Raw genomic sequence first — 22,233 nt, 5'->3', positions numbered from 1 at the left:
TACAGTATGGCTTCATTCAAGACTACAATAAATATCTTTGCTGCTTTCGTAGCTTCTTAGTTGTGATGCAATATTTGGCAGTGTTTTACAGAAGGTCCTTTCTGATTGACTCAAAACTCTTGGAAAGGTTTTGACTATGGAGCATTGTCACAAACAGAGACATTCCCTTCTGACTTCTAGATTTCCGACTGATCTTTGCGTTCAGAAGAAGCGGCGGTAAATGACGACTAGAGTCCGTTTTTGATTCATCAGCCAATCTGTCCCTCTCTCCCGTCTTCTCCCCCCCCCTCTCTCTCAGACGCGTGACGATGCAGAGTGATGGGACGAGGAAAAGCTATCAGAGAAACTTGGACGGATGATCAATGTCAACAGTTTGTTAAAGGGAAGACTGCAGCCATTTTGTATGGAAAGCGATGTGACGTACTAGTTTGTTTATCCTGTGCTACATCATGAATAGCTAAAATAACCTGCTGCAGTTGGAAGAGGAAACATGTATGTACATCTACTATTTGACTATCCAATTCAGAATATGTTAGTGATTTAATTGCGACAAACTACGCTTTACAGATGCTGCACGGACTGAGAGTACGTGATACGGTCACCGTTAGCTACAGTCCATGATGTGGCTAATTCACACTGTCACCTGCCAGAGGCTAGATGAGTGATGCTGAAAATACCCGGAGAGTCCGTGCTGTGATGTTGGTATGAAAGGCATCTACATGAGGTGCCAGTACCAATCCAGCATGAATGTGCATCATGGGAATTCCAACCCGAGTTAAGCATACGTGAATGGGACGTGATTCCGTTTTCTCATGACACATATTCTGACCTTGACTTAATTCCATAATCAATTCTACCACCTTTACGCGCAACGACATTATGAATAAGGTCAAGCAACCTGTCAGTTCCTAGTGAAACAACATCTACTTCATATTCCTCAATAGAAATAGCACTATTCTCCATGCACTGTTAATTTACATATTGATAAGATTTATCGATAAGAGCTAGGTAAATGAGTAAGCCGTTTGGATAAGTGGATTGTAAATATAAACGACGATTGTTGAAGATCTATTTTACCTTATGATCACTGGAGAAAAAATGTAAAACCAGTCACATGGCAGCAAACTGAAGCATATCAACATATTACCTTTTCCACAGTGACTTAACGAAATGCTGGCCTTATAACTTGCACGGATGATATTTGGAATCCCAAGCTGTAGGCTTCTGTAGCCCATGCACAAATGACAGTATAGTGCCAAACCTACAGAGTTGATTTATGATTTCCAGACTGTTTTACTTATGTGCCAGGACTCTTTACTGTATATTTTACCATTTGTACTGTGTTAAGTATTAGCCACTATCGGTAGCCACCGTCAGTTTTTCCACACATGCATGTATAACTGTCACTTTAGTTTCCTTACATTTTGTATCAGTCCATTACATACATTTGATGGCGGAAGCCTACATACACTTAGGTTGTAATCATTAAAACTCGTTTTTAAACCACTCCACAAATTTCTAGTTAACAGACTATAGTTTTGGCAAGTTGGTTAGGACATCTACTTTGTGCATGACAAGTAATTTTTCAGAAGTTTACAAGCACTAAATTGACTGTGCCTTTAAACAGCTTGGAAAATTCCAGAAAATGATGTCATGGCTTGAGAAGCTTCTCTTAGGCTTATTGACATCAATTGGAGGTGTACCTGTGGATGTATTTCAAGGTCTACCTTCAAACTCAGTGCCTCTTTGCTTGACATCATGGAAAAATCAAAAGAAATCAGCCAAGACTTCAGAAGAAAATTGTAGACCTCCACAAGTCTGGTTCATCCTTGGGAGCAATTTCCAAATGCCTGAAGGTACCACGTTCATCTGTACAAACAATAGTACAATAGTATAAACACCACGGGACCACGCAGCTGTCATATCGCTCAGGAAGGAGACGCGTTCTGTCTCCTAGAGATTAACGTACTTTGGTGCGAAAAGTGCAAATCAGTCCCAGAACAACAGCAAAGGACCCTGTGAAGATGCTAGAGGAAACAGGTACAAAAGTATCTATATCCACAGTAAAACAAGTCCTATATTGACATAAACTGAAAAGCCACTCAGCAAGGAAGAAGCCACTGCTCCAAAACCACCATAAAAAAGCCAGACTACGGTTTGCAACTGCATATGGGGACAAAGATCGTCCGTTTTGGAGAAATGTCCTCTGGTTATGTGGATATATTGAAGCAACATCTCAAGACATCAGTCAGGAAGTTAAAGCTTGGTCACAAATGGATCTTCCAAATGGACAATGACCCCAAGCATACTTCCAAAGTTGTGGCAAAATGGCTTAAGGACAGTCAAGGTATTGGAGTGGCCATCACCAAGCCCTGACCTCAATCCCATAGAAAATGTGTGGGCAGAACTGAAAAAGCATGTGCGAGCAAGGAGGCCTATAAACCTGACCCAGTTACACCAGCTCTGTCAGGAGGAATGGGCCAAAATTCACCCAACTTATTGTGGGAAGCTTGTGGAAGCCTACCAGAAACATTTGACCCAAGTTAAACAATTTAAAAACAATGCTACCAAATACTAATTGAGTGTATGTAAACTTCTGACTCACTGGGAATGTGATGAAAGATTTAAAAGCTGAAATAAATCATGCTCTCTACTATTATTCTGACCTTTCACAATCTTAAAATAAAGTGGTGATTCTAACTGACCTAAGACAGGGACTTTTTACTAGGATTAAATGTCAGGAACTGTGAAAAACTGTGTTTAAATGCATTTGGCTAAGGTGTATGTAAACTTCCGACTTCAACTGTAGTTAGTTTACCTTTCTTTCCTCTGTCACCTTCCTGTGGTTCTTCCTGAGGATTGCTAGCAGTAGGGGATCATATTAGGCTAACATATTACAAGTACATTTTTTGGAACATGTACCCTGCCTATTTGAATCATTATGGAACTCAGACCAGCCTGGTGGACGGTCCATGATTAGTGAGGATTATTAGGTTAGATTTACAGGATTACTGTTTAACTCCTATTGTACACTTTTATCAACATCCAAAATTAATGGTTTGAACAATTTAATACGGCAACTTTCAGGATGGTTCAACCACTGTATTTTTGATTCTCCTAACTCTAAATAATATACAAGATCAGATTATTTTTAATCTACCAATTGGTGGTGCTAGAGGCGTCACTACAGACCCTGGTTTGATTCCAGGCTGTATCAAAACCGGACGTGATTGGGTGGCGCACCATTGGGTGGCGCACAATTGGCCCAGCGTTGTCCGGGTTAGGGTTTGGCCGGGGTAGGCCATCATTGTAAATATTAATTTGTTCTTAACTGACTTGCCTAGTTAAATCAAGGTTAAATAAAAAAAATATAAAAAATGTTGGCCTACATGGCTTTCATTCATTCCTAATATTCTGACAGTATTCAAGTGATTGTCGAGAAAGTTCAAACTAAAAGTACAACAAATTTAAAGGGATGGTTTTAGATAAATTAACTGAAATGCTGATAGAGTTTTAATTAAATGAGAAAATCTTTTGGCCAGCAAGTGGGAAGGTTTTTACCGGTTGATTTACATTTTTTCAGCACTCGCAAGGGAACCACGCCTGCAAAGCCCATTACGCACCTGAATAAGGTATGTCTGAACACCAACTACTGAGAAGTGCAAAGGAAAGGCGTACATTTCCTAAGTCTGAATCGGGCCCAATATGCATACATGGTTATCCACAGTCAACAGAGCAAGTCCATAGGTAACGATCATGTGAGATGTGATATTTTATATTCTTTACAACTGAGAACCACATAGGGAAACATGTTTAGTGCTTTGATATGATATCCCCTGGGCCCTAACACATTCTGGCATATCTCAAATAAAATCAATCCACCAATGAGTCCATCAATCACCACCTCAGACAACGTACTATAAAAACAGTGTCTGGAGTTCTATGAAACGTCTGTGTGACTAGAACAGCTCTGGCCTAAGCTCAGTCAGAAGGAAATGACAGATGCAGGATTACAGTAGTGAAACTGGGCAGCTGGACTGTTGGATGAGTCCTTGGCATGTCTGTGGTGGCCATTTTGTCTCTAATGTTTGCCACTGAGATCACTCACTCAGCTGGCTGAACACAGAGCCTCAGAGACTCTCATGTTCAGCCAACAGAGATCAGTGGCCATTCATCTGCTCTACTGTAAGTTAAGTGGACATGGTCTGTCTGTGGAGTGGCGGCCATTTTGGCTCTAACATTACAGTGGGATGGACTTCATAGACTCCTCTGTGTGAGAGGATACAGATGGAGATGTGGTCCCAAGCTTCTAGCTATTAATTTCTCTCACTTGATTCTATTCTAATAATATCGACTCCATAGACAATGCAGTAGACATGGAGTACATCTATTGAATCCTTATTCTTACTCCTTACTCAATAGTAATTTCACTAAACCACTGCCACATTCGGTACAATATAGAAATATGGTCCCCTCTGAGAACTTCCCTCTTCCTAAACCTGATGATAAACTGAAGATAAACCTGTGTGTCCAGACCCATAATCACCTCCCTCCACAGGTATAGTATGTTGGTCTGTCATCACACACACACACACACACACACACACACACACACACACACACACACACACACACACACACACACACACACACACACACACACACACACACACACACACACACACACACACACACACACACACACACACACACACCTGGCTGTATTGCATGTCCCTACAGGACTGGTGCAGTGGTCTGTCGTTACATTGAGAGTTATCCATTAGACTGAGGAGGTACTGTATGTGACATTACGCTTTAGTTAAAGACCAGATGCCTAACCCGCCCCAAATAAGCACAAACCAGCTGCAAAGAACCATACAAGATTGATCCTACCTGTTAAGTTCAGCTCAGCCAGTAAAACCACCAAAAGGCAAGTAAATTCACGAAAGAGGGAGGTTATCTGATAAAGATACCTGAAGTAATCCAGTCAACCAGAATTATCCTTAATCTAAACATGATGTCCAGATGAATAAACAATGAATATAACACCACATGCACTTATGATGCATTTCCCCTAGTTGTCCCCTGACTTCCTGACACACCCCCTACCTATTTGACGCTGACGAGGTAAACGAGGAAGCCACTATGGGTTTTGACTAGGGAGAGACTGGGGCCCACAGCCTAATTACACACTACATGGCCAAAAGTATGTGGACACTTGCTCAACGAACAACTCCTTCCAAAATCATGGGCCTTACTATGGAATTGGTCCCCCTTTTGCTACTATAACAGCCTCCACTCTTCTGGGAAGGCTTTCCATTAGATGTTGCAACCGAGGACAGATGATTTTTACGAGCTATGTGCTTCAGCACTCGGCGGTTCCGTTCTGTGAGCTTGTGTGGCCTACCATTTCGCGGCTGAGCTGTTGTTGCTCCTAGACTCCACTTCACAATAACAACACTTACAGTTGACCGGGGCAGCTCTAGCAGGGCAGATGTTTTACGAACTAACTTGTTCGAAAGGTGGCATCCTATGACGGTACCACGTTTAAAAAAAAATCACTGAGCTCTTAAGTACTGGCCATTCTACTGCCAATGTTTGTAGACACCTGTCAGCAACGGATGTGGCTGAAACAACAGAATCCACTCATTTGAAGGGGTGTCCACATACTTTTGGCCATGTACTGTACATTCTAAGGAACCATGGAACTTTGTGGGTTACAGTTGGGACCCAGTGTTATATACCATATTGATTTCCTTAAAATTGCTTCAAACTACAAAACTTCCAGTCGTGACAACCTACAGGGAAATAAGAGCAAACATCATGCATCAATACAGTCAGAACCCACAGTTCTTTTTGGCTTTGTTGTTAGTCTACTTCCCCCTATGGACTGGAATCATAGTCTTTAAGATGTTTTTTAGTCTAACGGTTGTGTTATGATTGTTTTCCCCGTTCTGGGTTTCCTAATGTAGCCTATACAACACACACACACACACACAAATGGAGAAAGTTCTACATTTGTACCAGCTAAGATTGACCTGACAAGGGAGAGTGACGGTGAGAGATCCCAGTTGGCAGGCCCAGACGCATAGTCAATAAAACACAGAGAGAGGGAGAGAGAGAGAGAGAGAGAGAGAGAGAGAGGGAGAGAGGCAGCGAGAGAGAGAGGGGCAGCGAGAGAGAGGGAGAGGGGCAGCGAGAGAGAGAGAGAGGGAGAGGGGCAGCGAGAGAGAGAGAGGGAGAGGGGCAGCGAGAGAGAGAGAGAGAGAGAGGGGCAGTGAGAGAGAGAGAGAGAGTGACAGAGAGAGAGAGAGTGACAGAGAGAGAGATAGTGACAGAGAGAGAGAGAGTGAGAGAGAGAGAGAGGGGGGGGGGCGAGAGAGAGTGACAGAGAGAAAGAGAGAGAGAGTGACAGACAGAGAGAGAGAGAGAGAGAGAGAGAGAGAGAGAGAGAGAGAGAGAGAGAGAAGGGGGGGCGAGAGAGAGAGAGTGACAGAGAGAGAGAGTGACAGAGAGAGAGGGGGGGCGAGAGAGAGAGAGAGTGACAGAGAGAGAGAGAGGGGGAGCGAGAGAGAATGACAGAGAGAGAGGGGCGGCGAGAGAGAGAGGGGGAGCGAGAGAAAGAGAGAGAGAGAGAGAGAGAGAGAGAGAGAGAGAGAGAGAGGGGGCGAGAGAGAGAGTGACAGAGAGAGAGAGAGAGAGAGAGTGACAGAGAAAGAGAGAGAGAGAGAGAGAGAGAGAGAGAGAGAGAGAGAGAGAGAGAGAGAGACATGATATGTATATAGACATAATATAGACATAATATGACATTTGAAATGTCTTTATTCTTTTGGAACTTTTGTGAGTGTAATGTTTACTATAAATGTGTTATTGTTTATTTTACTTTTGTTTATTCTCTATTTCACTTGCTTTGGCAATGTAAACACGTATTTCCCATGGAAAAAGGCCTATATGTTATTATACAGCCAATTAGATTTCTTCTTTGATTAATGTCCCACTTGCTTTAAATAAGTGCTTTAACACTACGGAAAATGTTGCCCCTTTCTTTGAACATGATAATCTGATCAAATAGTGTGCGTGTGTGTTTGAACGTGCCTGCATGTGTGCCTCTATTCTCAGTAGCAGTAGCAGTAGCAGTATAGCCTTACTCAGCAGTCTTCCCCTATATAGCTCTGGGGATCTGATTTCTCATGGTAACTAATGGTTCTAAAATGAGCCATGTAGAATGTTACTGTGCCCCCCCACAGGAGCACAGGCAGTTTACGCAATGTAGTGTGAGACGCATCGATAAATCACTGCTAAGTGTGTGTTTACAACTTAATTAGTCAATTCAATCAAAGTCGTGGCTAGATGCTACTGTGGCTGTGGCCATTTCCAAGCGAAAGAGATCTATTGGGCCTTGAAGGTCTCGGCCCATTTACTCCACATGTAGACTGAAAGGTTGCTGAGGTTGCTGATTAGAACTGGGTTAGGGGTGGACTGACAATGAACACATATAAACAGACAGAATCACCCCCCGTCAACATGTTGTTATATGAATCTAAACTACAGAGAGAGAGAGAGAGAGAGAGAGAGAGAGAGAGAGAGAGAGAGAGAGAGAGAGAGAGAGAGAGAGAGAAAGAAAGAAAGAAGGGGAGAATGAGAGAATGAGAGAGAGAGAGGGCCAAAGAAGGGGAGAGAAAGAGAGAAAGACAGAAGAAGAGAACAGAGCACTACCGCCAGCCAAAGAAGCCCAAGCTTCACTACCAGGCCTCTGGAATGGGCTGTCCGTGCCGGCGCAAACATCATCAAGCTTAGCCGGTCTGAGCCTTTCAAGAAAAACACTTTCATCTTCCCGGTGTCACAAACTAAGAGTTTCTGGACAAGAGCACCACCCGCCACCCATCGACTCTGGCCTGTTGCCAACTCTAAGGGGACTGGGGAGGAGAATGAAAAGGACTGCAGAGTCATTACGTTTGCCTTTTTTTACGATGGACTGACCCCAGTCTCCCTCCGCAAGCAAGGGTGGATTCATCAGCAACACTTCATAGACAAAACTCTCTCTTAAACTATTTCGAATCAAGCCATTGTGAGCACGGCGTTCAGTCTGGCTTATCCAAGCTAGCGAAACATTAAAATGGTAGCCGAAACACGACAAAGAGGGGGACAAGTATTCCTCTGTGAGAAATAGAGCGACTTTGTCTCGGCTAAATGCGAGAAAAGTCCCTCCCCACACAGCATTGGCTTGGTTCAACGCCAGAACAGGAAGCTGATGGATTCGTTGTTGAACGGTGACCAACTCAGAGTTTAGGCAATGCTGTTCGCAGCGTTCATCTACTTAAACCAATCACACCAGGTTTGATGGTTTAACCCCCTAGAGTTGATCGATGCACTGCTGCGTCAAATCTGAGTAACATAATACAAAAATCCCCATCAAAAGCCGTCAGTTTAAGCCAGAGAGAGAGGCAGCTCAATCCACCGTATCCGCCAGTGTGGCCCTTCCGCATCTGCGGTGAAAGGTGGCAGAGCCAGAGCGGTGTTTGTCAGACCAAACTACTACGACCACTCTACGGAATGTGTCAGGAGACTCGTCTGAAGCCGGGAACCGTTGAGGTGCCAACTTCTGTTTGTTAGCATCCGAATCATTTGGGCTACACACTAACGGGACCCCACCGTGGAAAGGGGAAATGACCATGAACACGAAGGTGTTCTGTTTTGCTCTATGAAGTATGAAGGTAGATTTGTGCCTAACCAAAAAATGGGGTTAAGTAAGTGTAAAAAAAATAATATATATATATGCTTTAAAAAAAATATATCTCCTAGATTTAGAACAGACAGATCAAATCCTAGTTCTTTCTGATTTATTGGTAAAGGCCAAAATCAATATTTAATCAAAAATGTTGATTTAAATAATTTCAATGTATTTTTTTTATACATAAAGGGGTCCTAAAATTCAAATCCATAGTATGACCATCTCATAACAACGTCATATGTTAGCTTAGCACTCACCTCTCCCCCAACGTCTTAGACTCCAAATAATGAATTCTGTTTGAGTCCTATTCAACACTCGCTCAGAATTTATTGATGCATCTCATGAATTCGTCAAAAAACCTACCTGATGAACGGCTGTTTGTTGTGAGCATATATCAAGAAATAAACATTTTCATCACAGAACCACCCACCTGGAGAGATGAACAGGAGATAGAAAATGACTACTGAGATATAAGAAGAAACAGTTGTGGTTTTTGAACATAAATTAAAACAAATCGCCTAAAGAGACCGGTGACATTTAATCAATTACAGCTCAGAGGTGTATCAGACATGCCTGTTTACGGCTCTTCCTCTTCTCCTCTTCTCCGCTACAGGACGGTTGTGATTTAGAAAATGCCACAGACAGTCCACAACCACGATTAAACCCAACCAGGTCCTGTGAGTGTGTGTGTGTGTGTGTGTGTGTGTGTGTGTGTGTGTGTGTGTGTGTGTGTGTGTGTGTGTGTGTGTGTGTGTAGCAGAGCCACATAAAAGTGACACAACGTGACACTTGTAAAATTGAATTATGGAGATCAAACAAAACGCCTCGCTAGCAGTCTGACAGTCTAAATAAAGCAGAAGGAGAGATTTGGGCCTAATGTTTTCCGTTGTGCTGTGTGTGTTTGCGTGTACTCCTATCTTTGTGAGGGAATGTGTGTGTGTACACACACAGCAGGACTATTAACCTCAAGTCCTCAAGAGCTATAATGTGTCTGTACCTGTGTTTCTCCATGCAGTGTAGAGGTAGACGGTGAGTATCCTCATACATACATATGCTGATTTGTGTTTTAAATAATCTCGCTAAGTGTCAATACTAGCGTGTGTCTGAATACCTCTTAAACTGAATATTCTAATCTAGCGTGTATGTGTGTTTGTGCTAGCTTGTGTCTATCTCACATCCTAGTGTGTGTGTGTGTGTGTGTGTGTGTGTGTGTGTGTGTGTGTGTGTCAGGTCTGTTTCTATTGACTCAGTGTACCTGGCTGGGCTCCAGTCAGTCCCCTTGAGCTGGAATAAACAGTTGTGACTGCGTTATGCTAATCTGTTTTCTTTTCTCTCCTCTCTCTCTTTCTACCCCTCCCTCCATCTCTCCTTCCCTTTCTCCATCCCTGTCTCTCTCATATTTTATTTCTGTCTGTGACTCTCTACCTTCCTCCTTCTCCCCTTCATTCCCTCCCTCCCTCCCCAGACGATGCAAGCCAAGTCCCTTTCTTTCTTTCTTTTCCTCTCTTTCACTCTGTCACACTACTCCCCATGCAGATACAGATTGATCGTCTGTTTCCTCCGGTCGTCAACGCGCTGTGCTGTCTCAAAGAACCAATGGAATAACCCCTAAAGTGCAAACCCTGCACATCTTGTGTTCGTGATAAGCTCAATGAAACGGGCGGAAACTATTTGAAAGGAAACAGAGAACAAATGGCACTTGAACCTGGCTGATATGAAGCCTTGAGGCTCCACGCTCAGCCACAAGAGAAAGTATGTCGTACATGTCGTCAATACAATATAGCTCTTCTGTCAGACACACACACACACGCGCATATATGTATGCACGCGCACACAAGAAAACCAGGTGAGAGGGGAACATAACATCCAACCCGTCCAACGTCTCTAAGCGTCTAACACACACAATAACATGTGGGTTTGGTTCATGCTTCACAGCCGGCTAATAAATGACAAGATAGAAGGATGTAGTTTCACACGACGGCCGGGGGATGCGTCCCAAATGGCACCCTATTCCCTTAATTGTGCACTGCTTTAGACCAGAAGCCATGGATTACAGGCAACATTCGCACTGAGCTAAAGGGTAGAGCTGCCGCTTTCAAGGTGCGGGAGTCTTATAAGCTCATAAGAAATCCTGCTATGCCCTCCGATGAACCATCAAACAGGCAAAGTGCCAATACAGGGCTACGATTGAACTGTACTACACCGGCTCCGATGCTCATCTTATGTGGCAGGGCTTGCAAACTATTACGGACTACAAAGGGACGCACAGCCACGAGCTGCCCAGTGACACGAGCCTACCAGACGAGCTAAATCACTTTTATGCTTGCTTCGAGGCAAGCAACACCAAGGCATATATGAGAGCATCAGTTGTTCCGGACGACTGTGTGATCACGCTCTCTGTAGCCGACGTAAGTAAGACCTTTAAACAGGTGAACATTCACAAGGCTGCGGGGCCAGATGGATTACCAGAACGTGTACTCTGAGCATGTGCTAACCAACTGGCAGGTGTCTTCCCTGACATTTTCAACATGTCCTTGATTGAGTCTGTAATACCAACATGTTTCAAGCAGACCACCATAGTCCCTGAGCCCAAGAACACTAAGGCAACCTGCCTAAATGACTACAGACCCATATCACTCACGTCCGTAGCCATGAAGTGCTTTGAAAGGCTGGTCATGGTTCACATCAACACCATTATCCCAGAAACCTTAGACCCACTCCAATTTGCATACCGCCCAAACAGATTCACAGATGATGCAATCTCTATTGCACTCCACACTGTCCTTTCCTACCTGGACAAAAGGAACGCTCAGCATTCAACACCATAGTACCGTCAAAGCTCATCACTAAGCTAAGGAACCTGGGACCCTCTGCAACTGGATCCTGGACTTCCTGACGGGCTGCCCCCAGGTGGTGAGGGTAGGTAGCAACATATCTGCCACACTGATCCTCAAAACTGGAGCCCCTCAGGGGTGCGTGCTCAGTCCCCTCCTGTACTCCCTGTTCACCCACGACTGTGTGGCCAGGTACGACTCCAATACCATCATTAAGTTTGCAGACGACACAACAGTGATAGGCCTGATCACCGACAACGACGAGACAGCCTATAGGGAGGAGGTCAGAGACCTGGCCGTGTGGTGCCAGGACAACAACCTCTCCCTCAACATAACCAAGACTAAGAAGATGATTGTGGACTACAGGAAAAGGAGGACCGAGCATGCCCCCATTCTCATTGACGGTGCTGTAGTGGAGCAGGTTGAGATCTTCAAGTTCCTTGGTGTCCACATCAACAACAAACTAGAATGGTCCAAACACACCAAGACAGTCGTAAAGAGGGCACAACAAATCCTATTCCCCCTCAGGAAACTAAAAAGATTTGGCATGGGTCCTCAGATCCTCAAAAGGCTCTACAGCTGCAACATCGAGAGCATTCTGACTGGTTGCATCACTGCCTGGTAAGGCAACTGCTCGGGCCTCCGACCACAAGGCACTACAGAGCGTAGTGCGTACGGCCCAGCCATAAGACTCCTGAACAGGTAATCAAATGGCTACCCGGACTATTTGCATTGTGTACCCCCCGCCCCCCAACCCCTCTTTTACACTGCTGCTACTCTCTGTTTATCATATATGCATAGTCACTTTAACTATACATTCATGTACATACCATTTCAATTAGCCCTACTAACCGGTGCCCCTGCACATTGGCTACCCGGACTATCTGCATTGTGTCCCGCCACCCACCACCTGCCAACTCCTCTTTTACACTACTGCTACTCTCTGTTTATCATATATGCATAGTCACTTTAACCATACCTACATGTACATACTACCTCAATTAGCCCGACTAACGTCGACCTTGGAGTTGGGTTTGTTTCCTCCCAGTAGTACCTATTATATTCTCTACAGCACTGAGAGACTACAACAGAGGGACAGTGTGTGTGTGTGTGTGTGTGTGTGTGTGTGTGTGTGTGTGTGTGTGTGTGTGTGTGTGTGTGTGTGTGTGTGGTGTGTGCATGAGAAAGCAAGTGTGTGTGTGTGGCCACCAGTGGCCTGTACTGCACCACTGTATCTCTCTAGCACAGTACAACCGGTTGCTTCACGGTGGTCAGGGGACGCCGTTCGGTCGGCGCCTCTGCTTTCATCTTCATCTTTTTTCATCAAAGTCACCAGAGCGTCTGCGCGACGTAAAAACACCAGTGAAACCAGAGGCCGTGCTAGTGATGTGGGCTGGAGCCTCCTGGGGCTGAGCCTGCAGCCTAAGTGGCATCCTATTTAGTGCATTACTTTAGACCAGGACCTATAGGGCTCTGGTCAAAAGTAGTACACTATATAGGCCCTTTTTATTTTAGGGAATAGGGTGCCATTTGGGACTCAGCCTAGCTCTGTTTCAGACGTGAGCTAAGAGGTCGTTGGCTGCGGTTCTCTCACAGACAGGCGTTCACTTTGTCAGAGCTTTTAGCATACGAATGATAGGTTGAGAAATGTAAGAAAAACCTCATCTACACAAAAATCCTTAGTTACTGGCTGAGTTACAGGCTAGTGTTTATCTTTCATCTACTACAATGTTCACTCTCTTGCCTGGTATGGTTGTCTTCCAGCTCTGTATTCTTGAGGTCCCAAGGCATTTTAGCCCTCCAAAAACCATCAGGCCTACGTAGTCCTTCACAAAAAGTCCTTAGTTACGGTTTTATAGGTGTCAAGGGTTCCTATAGTGTGTTTGCTTGCTTGTTCATAAGGTTTCCTATTTCCTATATTGTCCAGCTTTCTCTTCCTCTTTTTGAGGTCCCAAGACATACTGTACACTCTTGGGAAAGAAAAGGTGCTATCTAGAACCTAAAATGGTTTTTCAGCAGTCCCCATAGGAAACCCATTTTTTGTTCCAGGTAGAACCCTTTTGGGTTCCATGTAGAACCATTTCCACAGAGGGTTCTACATGGAACACAAAAGGGTTCTACCTGAAACAAAAAATGGTTTTCCTATGGGGACAGCCGAATAACCTTTTTTTCTAAAAGTGTATGATTGATTCAAGGCATCTTCACCTATCAGGGCAACACAGCTCAGGATCCCGTTCAGTAGCCAGACGTTGTCGAACGTTGCAGATAGATAGACAACAAATAGAGCCCTCGGGATTCCTTTCATTCTATTCTATGTCAGAGAGGCATATTTGCTCAACATAGCGTTTTTCTACCTGAACGTTTCAAAACGCTCCGTCCTGCTGAACGCATCCTAGCTTCAACACACGGAAAAAGTTTGTGTTTATTGGCACATTGAACAATATCGCACGCTGTAGTTTAACATCCTAGTGGATAGTGCTAAAACTGCTACGTCCAATCCGAGTTCCGCCATCTTTATGCACGTTCGCCAGTAAGAGCTGTGTCTCAGTGGTACCACCAACACTAGAAAGACATTATGTGCAACCAACAGTAGATTATATAACACCTATGAACATATACACGCAGTGGTCAGTTTATTAGGTACACCATCCCGTTCTTGAAAATGTTTCGCTCCTCCAAACAGAGTCATGTGGCCGTGGCTTGCTATACAAGTGCTATACGGATCCAGTATCTCAGAAACGCCCGGCCTCCTGGGCTCTTCACGCACTACAGTGTTTATGGTTTACCGAGAACGGTGCGACAAACAAAAATCATCCAGTCGGCAGCAGTCCTGTGGGCGAAAACTGCTTGTTGATGAGAGGTTGAAGGAGAATGGCACGAATAGTGCAAGCGAACAGGCGGGCCACAAACAGGCAAATACTGTAATGGAGCAGTACAACAGTGGTGGGCAGAACGGAATCTCAGAACGCACAACTCGTCGGTCCTTGTCACGGATGGGCTACTGCAGCGACCAGACCGGGCTCCACTCAGATCAGTTAAAAACAAGAAGAAAACGCTGCTTCTGCGGGCACGCGGTCACCAACCCTGCACAATTGAGGAGTGGAAATACATGACCTGGTCCGACAAATCCCTGTTCCTGTTGTGTCATGCTGATGGCATGATGGAGTCAGGATTTGGCCTTATCCTGCCTGGTGTCAATGGTGTGGGAAAGATTCTCCTGGCACACGTTAGGTCCCTTGATACAAATTGAACAATGTTTGAATGACACACCTTGAAGAATCCACGCCCCAAAGAATTCAGGCTGTTCTGAAGGCAAGAGGGGTTACTATGTGGGTGTACCTAATAAACTGTATGTATATTCCATGTTCTGAGTGAGTATGTTAAAATAGAACACACACAGTGTATCCCAAGCCTTCATAATGTAACCAATGAACAGGTCAGATTCACTAGGCTTTGTCATTTCTATGGCCATTCCTTTATGTGTTGTGTCTACGCTATCATACACTAATGATCTTTTTTTAAAGCATCTTTCAAAGAGATATAACAATCAAGCAGGGGAGGGATTTCTATCTTCCTACAATAAATACATTAAAACAAAGGAGGATGGATTGATCCGGTCGGCCCATCACGTTCGGTAATAGGGATGGCGATGATGGAGCAAGCATTTGCATCTGTTGAATTCAAATAGACTTCACAGTGGATCTACTAGCAGGTACTATAAGCAAACATGGGGATTAGAGTGGGATAGGTGTGTGTGTGTGTGTGTGTGTGTATGCATGACACGGACTGACTGTCTGTGTGTGTGTGTGTGTGTGTGTGTGTGTGTGTGTGTGTGTGTGTGTGTGTGTGTGTGTGTGTGTGTGTGTGTGTGTGTGTCGATCCAGTACGTTGAGAGTAGATAAAGAGCAGTTCAAGCCGAGCTTCAGAAACCTTCACAGTATGACATGTTTATTGTTACCATGATTGATCTCTGTTGGATCTTTAACATCTGGGAGATAAAAGGGATTGCATCCCCGGAAATGACCTTTCGGAGCTTACATTAAAATTGCACTTTAATTGCACTCTAAAACAGCAATGTTTGTTTATATAAAAACAATATCATCATGATGAAACTTTCGCGGAGGATGCTGATTGAAAAAAAAAACAAGAAAAAAATGAACAAATCTCTACATAAATTAAAAAGATATGTTGTAACTTCTTTACAAAGAGAGGACTGACTGACACGTTACAATTAAGATCACTTTTCGCCCGTCTGTTTCATTTTCAGAGAAAGAAAATAAATGACAAAATACATAGAAAAATCTTTATCAAATTCCCTCAATCTCCAAACCCAAAAACATCAGCTAACCTGTGACTCTGGACAACAGGGTCTTAACAAAAATAAAAATACATTTTCTTTGCTCAAATTCCCAGCTAACACACAACCACCACACAACGTTGTCTCAACGTTGCAGTGTTTGCTGTCCCTTCAGCTCTGTAAACTGTGTGACATCGCTAAACAGACGTGTGTTTTTTGTGATAGGGTGAGAGAGGTGGCTGTGGTGGTGCTAGTGGTGACATCACTATAGACATCATTCTCCTTCTTCATCACTTCTAAAAACAAAATGGCGGCAATATAATATTTATAACGATGCTGGTGCCTGACGCTGGCGCACGACTCAGCGTTACGGTCAGCAGTGGTCCCAATCCCATAAGCCTCTCCTTCTAAAGTCAGGAAGTTCTTTGAGAAAGGAAATTCCTCTACCTAATCACCGTCTTCAGACAAAGCGGAAGGTAGGTATGATGCTTTTAGAGACACTGATCTGAGGCCAGTTTTGTGTTTTACCACCTCCCCTAATGGTTAAGTAGGATTGGAGTTGGAGGCTGATCCTAGATCTGTGCCTAAGGGGAAGCTTCTACCTAGAGGACAGACATAAAGGTCTATGACCTGGCATCGACCAGCACTTTAAGGTTATTATATGGACTAAACATTAAGCAATAACGCTGTTACATTGTAGTGCAATATAATACAGAAGCATTTAACCATGTAGACATGTAAATGTCTGCTCTAACATGGATGGGAAACAATGACTGATGGATGGACGGGCGTTTTACTTTGTAAGCATGCAAACAATACCCAGAACACACTGCTTCCTGCATGTTTGTGGGATGACCCCTTTTTCAACCCCGAAACACCAGATGCTCCCCTCCTTCTAGCACGTGTGTGTCCGCTCCAATAGGAGGTGTCTAACACATTGTTAGACTGCAACATTCGACTGAGTAAAACAGAACAGCACTGAAAGTGTATGTTTGTCTAATTTTGGGGGAAGTGTTATTTTGAGAGATCAGCAAAGTCAAAAGGAAAACTCAGTATGTTGAGTCCTGGTCTTCAGCCACTGTATGTGGCTGGGCTACTGCACTTTCGGCTGACGATGGGGGAGAGGGGGGCATCATAGTAGCAATGTGATACAGCAGGGGTAGGATCAACTAGGATTCCCCCTGCAGAATAAATGGCACATGGTACAGACCAAGACCAACCAATAACACCAGAGAAACTCTGACAACAACGTAGTAAAACCAACACGCAAACAACCTGGGAGTATAAGTCCTTCCACCTTCTGTCCACCTTGTCACACACATGAATAGAAAAATAAGCTCGGCAATACAATTCAATGATTGGTATATATATATATATATATTGAAAAAAATCACAAAGCAAAAAACAATACTTTTTCATTCGTCTTTTTTTTTTACAATCTGTTTACAAAAGAAACAGATTTGAACTACTGTATGAGGCGGTCACATTGACTGAAAAAGCAACATGGAAAAAATTTGAGAAAGGGTAATCTTCTGTTTGGGTGGCAGGTTGACGCTTATTTTCACAAGTCTTGTCCTAGAGGCACAACAGAGCGCTTTCCCCTTAGGGCCAGCTGGAAAGTCAAAGTTGGCTATATTGGAAAAATCCACGAAAACTAAAATTAGCTTTTTGGTCTTAATTCAAGGATAGGATTAGGCATTAGGGTTAGTAGTATGGTTAAGGTTAGTGTTAATGTTATGACTTCATGGCTGAGCCAGCTAGTGACCACTCTGCAGAGCTGCCTCCAGAACAACATTCATGACGAAAAACGCTAATCTGCGTTTGGGTATGGCTCCTGGGGATGTAGAGTTCGTGTGACTGGCTAAGTTTCCTCAAGTGTGGTTCAGATCATCACAACAACTCAAATCGTTGAAATGGTCATAGTTTGGTGTTAAAAACACGTTTCTTTCTCTTTCTGTGGGTGAATATGTGTGTTATCCCCCTCAGGCAGAGAGATGAGTAGGGAGTAGGGAGAGTTAGTTCATAGTGCTGATGTCATCTTCATCGCCCTGGCAACTCCTTTACACTACACTCACTAGCCATTTAGGCTATGTCGGAAAAATTACCCAGAGTGCACATAGAGCCGTTTCTAGGCTTTTCCCAGGTTTATTCGCTCTATCTACTCCCCTCCGGAAGTCGAGCTAAACTCTGCCCCTTTGCTCTATCTAATGAACCGTTTGATGTGATTGTGTTTGTAATATCTTGCTTTCAAGCCATGTTTAGGATAAAAAGTGAAGTTGGAGGAATACATTTAGGAGCATGTTAAATGGTCCCTTGGATTATGGTGGTGTTGTCTCTGTTCAAGTCAAGAGGCTCGTATTTGGTTCTGTTCAGTTCTCACTGCTGCAGCCCTATCTGTGCTCTCTGTGCTGGTACAAGGAACATGAGTTCAGCTCTTCCTAACGTAGGTAGAGAAAGAGCAAAGAGCTATAGTGGTTCGGACTGGAAAATTCTGGAAACGATCCCAAAATTACCAGGTTTTTCATAATTCTCAATTGGATGAATCTTCCAATAGGAATTTCTGGAAACCCTGGGAATTTTGGGAACGTTTTTGGAATTTTCCATCCTTAATAGTGATTATGAGAAGCCTTCACGTTTGAGCTGAGCAGAGATCTAAGAAACAGCCTGGATTTGTTATAGGAAAGGCAGAAATGATATTTAGGTAAGACAACCAAGGGGTTTTGTTTTCAAACCCTCTTGCTGAGAAGGGCAAGCGGTCCTTCCTTGTGTCCTACTCAAAAGGACTTAAGGTTGAAAGGCTATTTCCACAAGGTAGGATATACTACCGTACCGCACAGCCAAACTATTCTGCTGCCCTTGATAGTAGTAGTCTAGTATTTCCTAAGACATATGGTTGTCTGACTGACATCGACCATTCAACTGACACTTTTCGAATACAAAATACAAGTGCCAAAACAAAACGTGGTTCGTCTCAGATATCAGGGAATCTGATCAATGAAGGCAAGAAAATGTAAAACCCAAACCCGAATATTCTCAATGCAGAAATCAATAATACAGTAGGGTTGATTTAAAAAAAAATGTTATTTCAATAAGCATTACCATGAATTATAATAGGATAAAATATTGAAAACTTAATGAAGAGTATAAACAGTAACGCATGACGAAGGAAAAAAAAAATCTTCATATTTTTTACAATTTTATTTTTTATGTATAAACACTGTACATAAATTACTTTCTCTAAGAGGCTAATATTGATGTACGGATAAGTTTGGAATTTTTCATCTTAATAAAAAAATCCATAAAGATACTGTCTCACGTTGTTTTTCAAAAGATTGGTTGGATATGATTCTTTCATTTAATTTAATTGATTAACTTCCTCCATACATATACACACAAATGGTCTCCATTGTATACGCACACACACAGACACACACACACACACACAGACACACAGACAGACAGACAGACAGACAGACAGACAGACAGACAGACAGACACGCACACAATCTCCCGATTCCCAAAACGTCCCACTTTGATCTAGTATTGGTAAAGATGACACTTGGTGGGAGCTGTTTTGTCCCTTTTGGAAAGAAAAGCAGAAGAACAAGCAAGTGGTTTCAACAAGTGGTTTTAACTGTCTTTGTTACCACCATTGGAGACCCATGGTCCTACTGCGAACAACAACACTACCTTTTTCAGTACGCAAAGGTCAAAGGTCAGTCGTCAGGATGTAGAATCAGATTATAGACGTTGTCCTTTGTAAGAAACCAGAAGGCTTTTTTTCTATTAGTCCAGATGTGTTGTAGTGTTATGTGTATGTAAACACATTTCTTCTTTCTTTTTAAAATATTTTTTCCGAAAGCAAATTCAGGAAGTCTATTTAAAAAAAAAAAAAATGTTTTTTTCTCCTTTCACAAACCGAGAGTTTTGACTTTTTTTTCTCTCTTTTCAAGAGAGTCCACAGTCCATTCAACGCTGTATAGCACATGGGACAAACATTTGCGTCAGTTGGAGCCGTTTTGTTTGATTTTCAGGCCCCACAGTGGTAGTATTAGGTATAGTTCAGTTTGAGATATTCTACATTTTACTGTTTGTTTCAGCTAGTCGGCGCTAAACACAGCACTAGCCTGGACCCTCCCCCTTTTTAGAGAAAAGGGGGGAGGCGAGGGAGGTTGGGGGGCAGGATTTGGAGGGGGTAGTCTCTTTGGCGGCCAGTGCCGAGGATTCTGTCTGTTACCTCTTCCCTATTTCGCTCTGCCTGAGGAACTGGATGTTGTTAGCGGAGTCTGCTAGCTCGGGGTACTGCTCTATGGAGAGGACGTAGTACCCGTCGTAGCCCAGCACCTTCCCTCCGCTCAGCAGCTGCCTCTTCTCCCCCTCCGTCCACAGCCTCACCCCCTCCTCCCCCTCCCTCACCCGTTGTTGCTCCCTGGACCAGGCACTCGACAACGCCTTCTGCCTGGCCTGCTCCAGCACACGCGCCTTCTCCTCGTCCAGAGTCATGCCGTAGCGCACGTGGAGCGCTAGAGCGCCGTACTGCAGCTCCACGTCGGCGAAGCGCCGAGTTCTGCCGTTCACCACGGTGGTGGACTGGGACACAGTCACGTTGACTCCGTTCTCCAGCGACTTCCTCCCGCTTGTCAGCCTCAGCGCTCCCAGGTCGCTCTCCGGGAGGCTGGTCTTGATGAAGTAGTGCGTGTCGCGTCCCTCCACCGTGAAGTGCAGGTCCTCCAGGTAGAACGCATTGTTGAGGACGGCGGCGACCTTGATGCAGTCCTCGTTGGCGATGTTCAGAGCGTTGGTGACCACACGGCCCTGCGTCACCGCCAACATGACACCCTTACCGATCAGCGACTTGGCGGTGGCGAACCACAGCCAGGGTTTCTCCCGGTTGGACCGCCGGCGGCTCAGCTGGATCTCCGGCATCCTCTCGAAGGACAGGAAAGCCTTGGCTTGCCGGGTCACTTCCTGTTGCACCCCCGAGATGGACTGATGGGAGGAGTCAGAGAAGGGGGAGAAGAGAGGGAGGAGAGAGAGGAGAGAAAAGTTACACAGATATCAAATCCAAACTCTCTCTCCTTGTCATGGACAGATATAACTGAAACCTTTATGGGGTTGCTCTAGCCTCAGTATGTAAAGCTGTTGTGTTTCTTTACCCACTGGAGACACTGTGGTTAAATCCACGTTGTTTCCATGCCATTTCAATGAAATTACGTTGAATCAACGTAGAATAGATGTTGTAATTGATGTCTGTGACCGGTGGGCGGCTATTCCCCTAGTACTGTGTTATCTCAAAATATATATATATATTCTCCAAAAAACGAGGGACAATATGAAACCAAATCCCAGATTGACATGGTGAAGAAGTGTCCCAGCTTCAGTCATTCAAAGGTTCCCTTTCTTCTAGAAATGTCCTATTTATATGGAGACAAAACACGGAATATTGTTTTAGGAAGAAAAAGATCACAGCGAGAACTTTGTTTGTTTGTCATGAGAAAAACCCCAACTGCAACGACAACAAAAAAGTTGTTTTCTAGATCAATGCTTATTTTTTTTTTATTTTTTTTAAAGAAATATGGGATTGTTGGGTTTGTGAGGAGCAACAGAACAGCTTGTTAATTTCACACAGAGAGAAGAAGAAGAAGCGACAGTCATGGCAACGTAGTTAAACCAATAAGGCACTCATTTGCACTTCAAATACGTGTGTATAATGACTTTATTTAAAGACAAACCGGAGGATGATTCAGCTGCGGTATAATTGGTGTGTGTGTTTGTGTGTGTGTGATTTCTCTGTACTTTGTAGCCGTGGGTGAACTGTGGACCCCTCCTGAAAGTTGTTTGTCTCTTCTTCACTGGCGGTGCATCATAACAAGCTAAATCAACACGGTGGGTTGGTTGGTCTTCCAGCCAGCTGTGCTGTGAGATTGTGGTCGTAGTTTCAGTTCCTCAGTACAACCACAGTATGGAAATGAGAGTGGAGATAGCTAGCTAAGGTTAATAAACCGCAGAGAGAGGTGGAGGGCTATGACAGTATAGATAGGGTAAATAAACTAGACTAGAGGGAGGGAGGCGGAGGGATACGTCATACCGGAAGGTTGTAATAAACCAGAATGAGGCGGAAGGATATGACAGTGGAGATAGAGGGTAAATTAACCCCAGAGAGGCAGATAGTACGATAGTGGCAATATAGAGTAAATAAGCGGAGGGGAGGGAGGATGGCGGAGGGATACTACATACCGGCAGGTCGTCCCAGAGCTGGCTCTTCTTCATCTCCAGGGATGGCTGTGTGAGGTCGAACTTGGGGATGGGGAACCCGGGGATGGCGTTGTGAAGGTGGAACCCAAACGTCACCAGCCAGATATTGACATCTG

At 44.0% G+C, this 22,233-nt stretch overlaps 1 protein-coding gene across 4 annotated transcripts in view; it reads right to left on the bottom strand.

Annotated features, from left to right (window-relative positions):
* Positions 1–15,489: 15,489 nt before the first annotated feature.
* LOC139374734 (teneurin-3) overlaps positions 15,490–22,233 on the bottom strand; it is a 320,057-nt gene continuing 313,313 nt past the window's right edge. For all 4 annotated transcript variants that reach the window (XM_071115855.1, XM_071115856.1, XM_071115857.1 and 1 more), the window contains 2 exons: positions 22,100–22,230; positions 15,490–20,851 (listed from right to left, as the gene is read on the bottom strand). In XM_071115855.1, coding sequence (XP_070971956.1) covers positions 20,096–20,851; positions 22,100–22,230 — 887 coding nt within the window. In that variant the 3' untranslated portion in view covers positions 15,490–20,095. The remainder of the gene's footprint in view (positions 20,852–22,099; positions 22,231–22,233) is intronic.

This window comes from Oncorhynchus clarkii, chromosome 19 (assembly GCF_045791955.1).
Source record: "Oncorhynchus clarkii lewisi isolate Uvic-CL-2024 chromosome 19, UVic_Ocla_1.0, whole genome shotgun sequence".
Lineage (NCBI taxonomy): Eukaryota > Metazoa > Chordata > Actinopteri > Salmoniformes > Salmonidae > Oncorhynchus > Oncorhynchus clarkii.
Note: the sequence above shows the minus strand (reverse complement) of the source record. Positions and strands in the feature narration are given on the sequence as shown.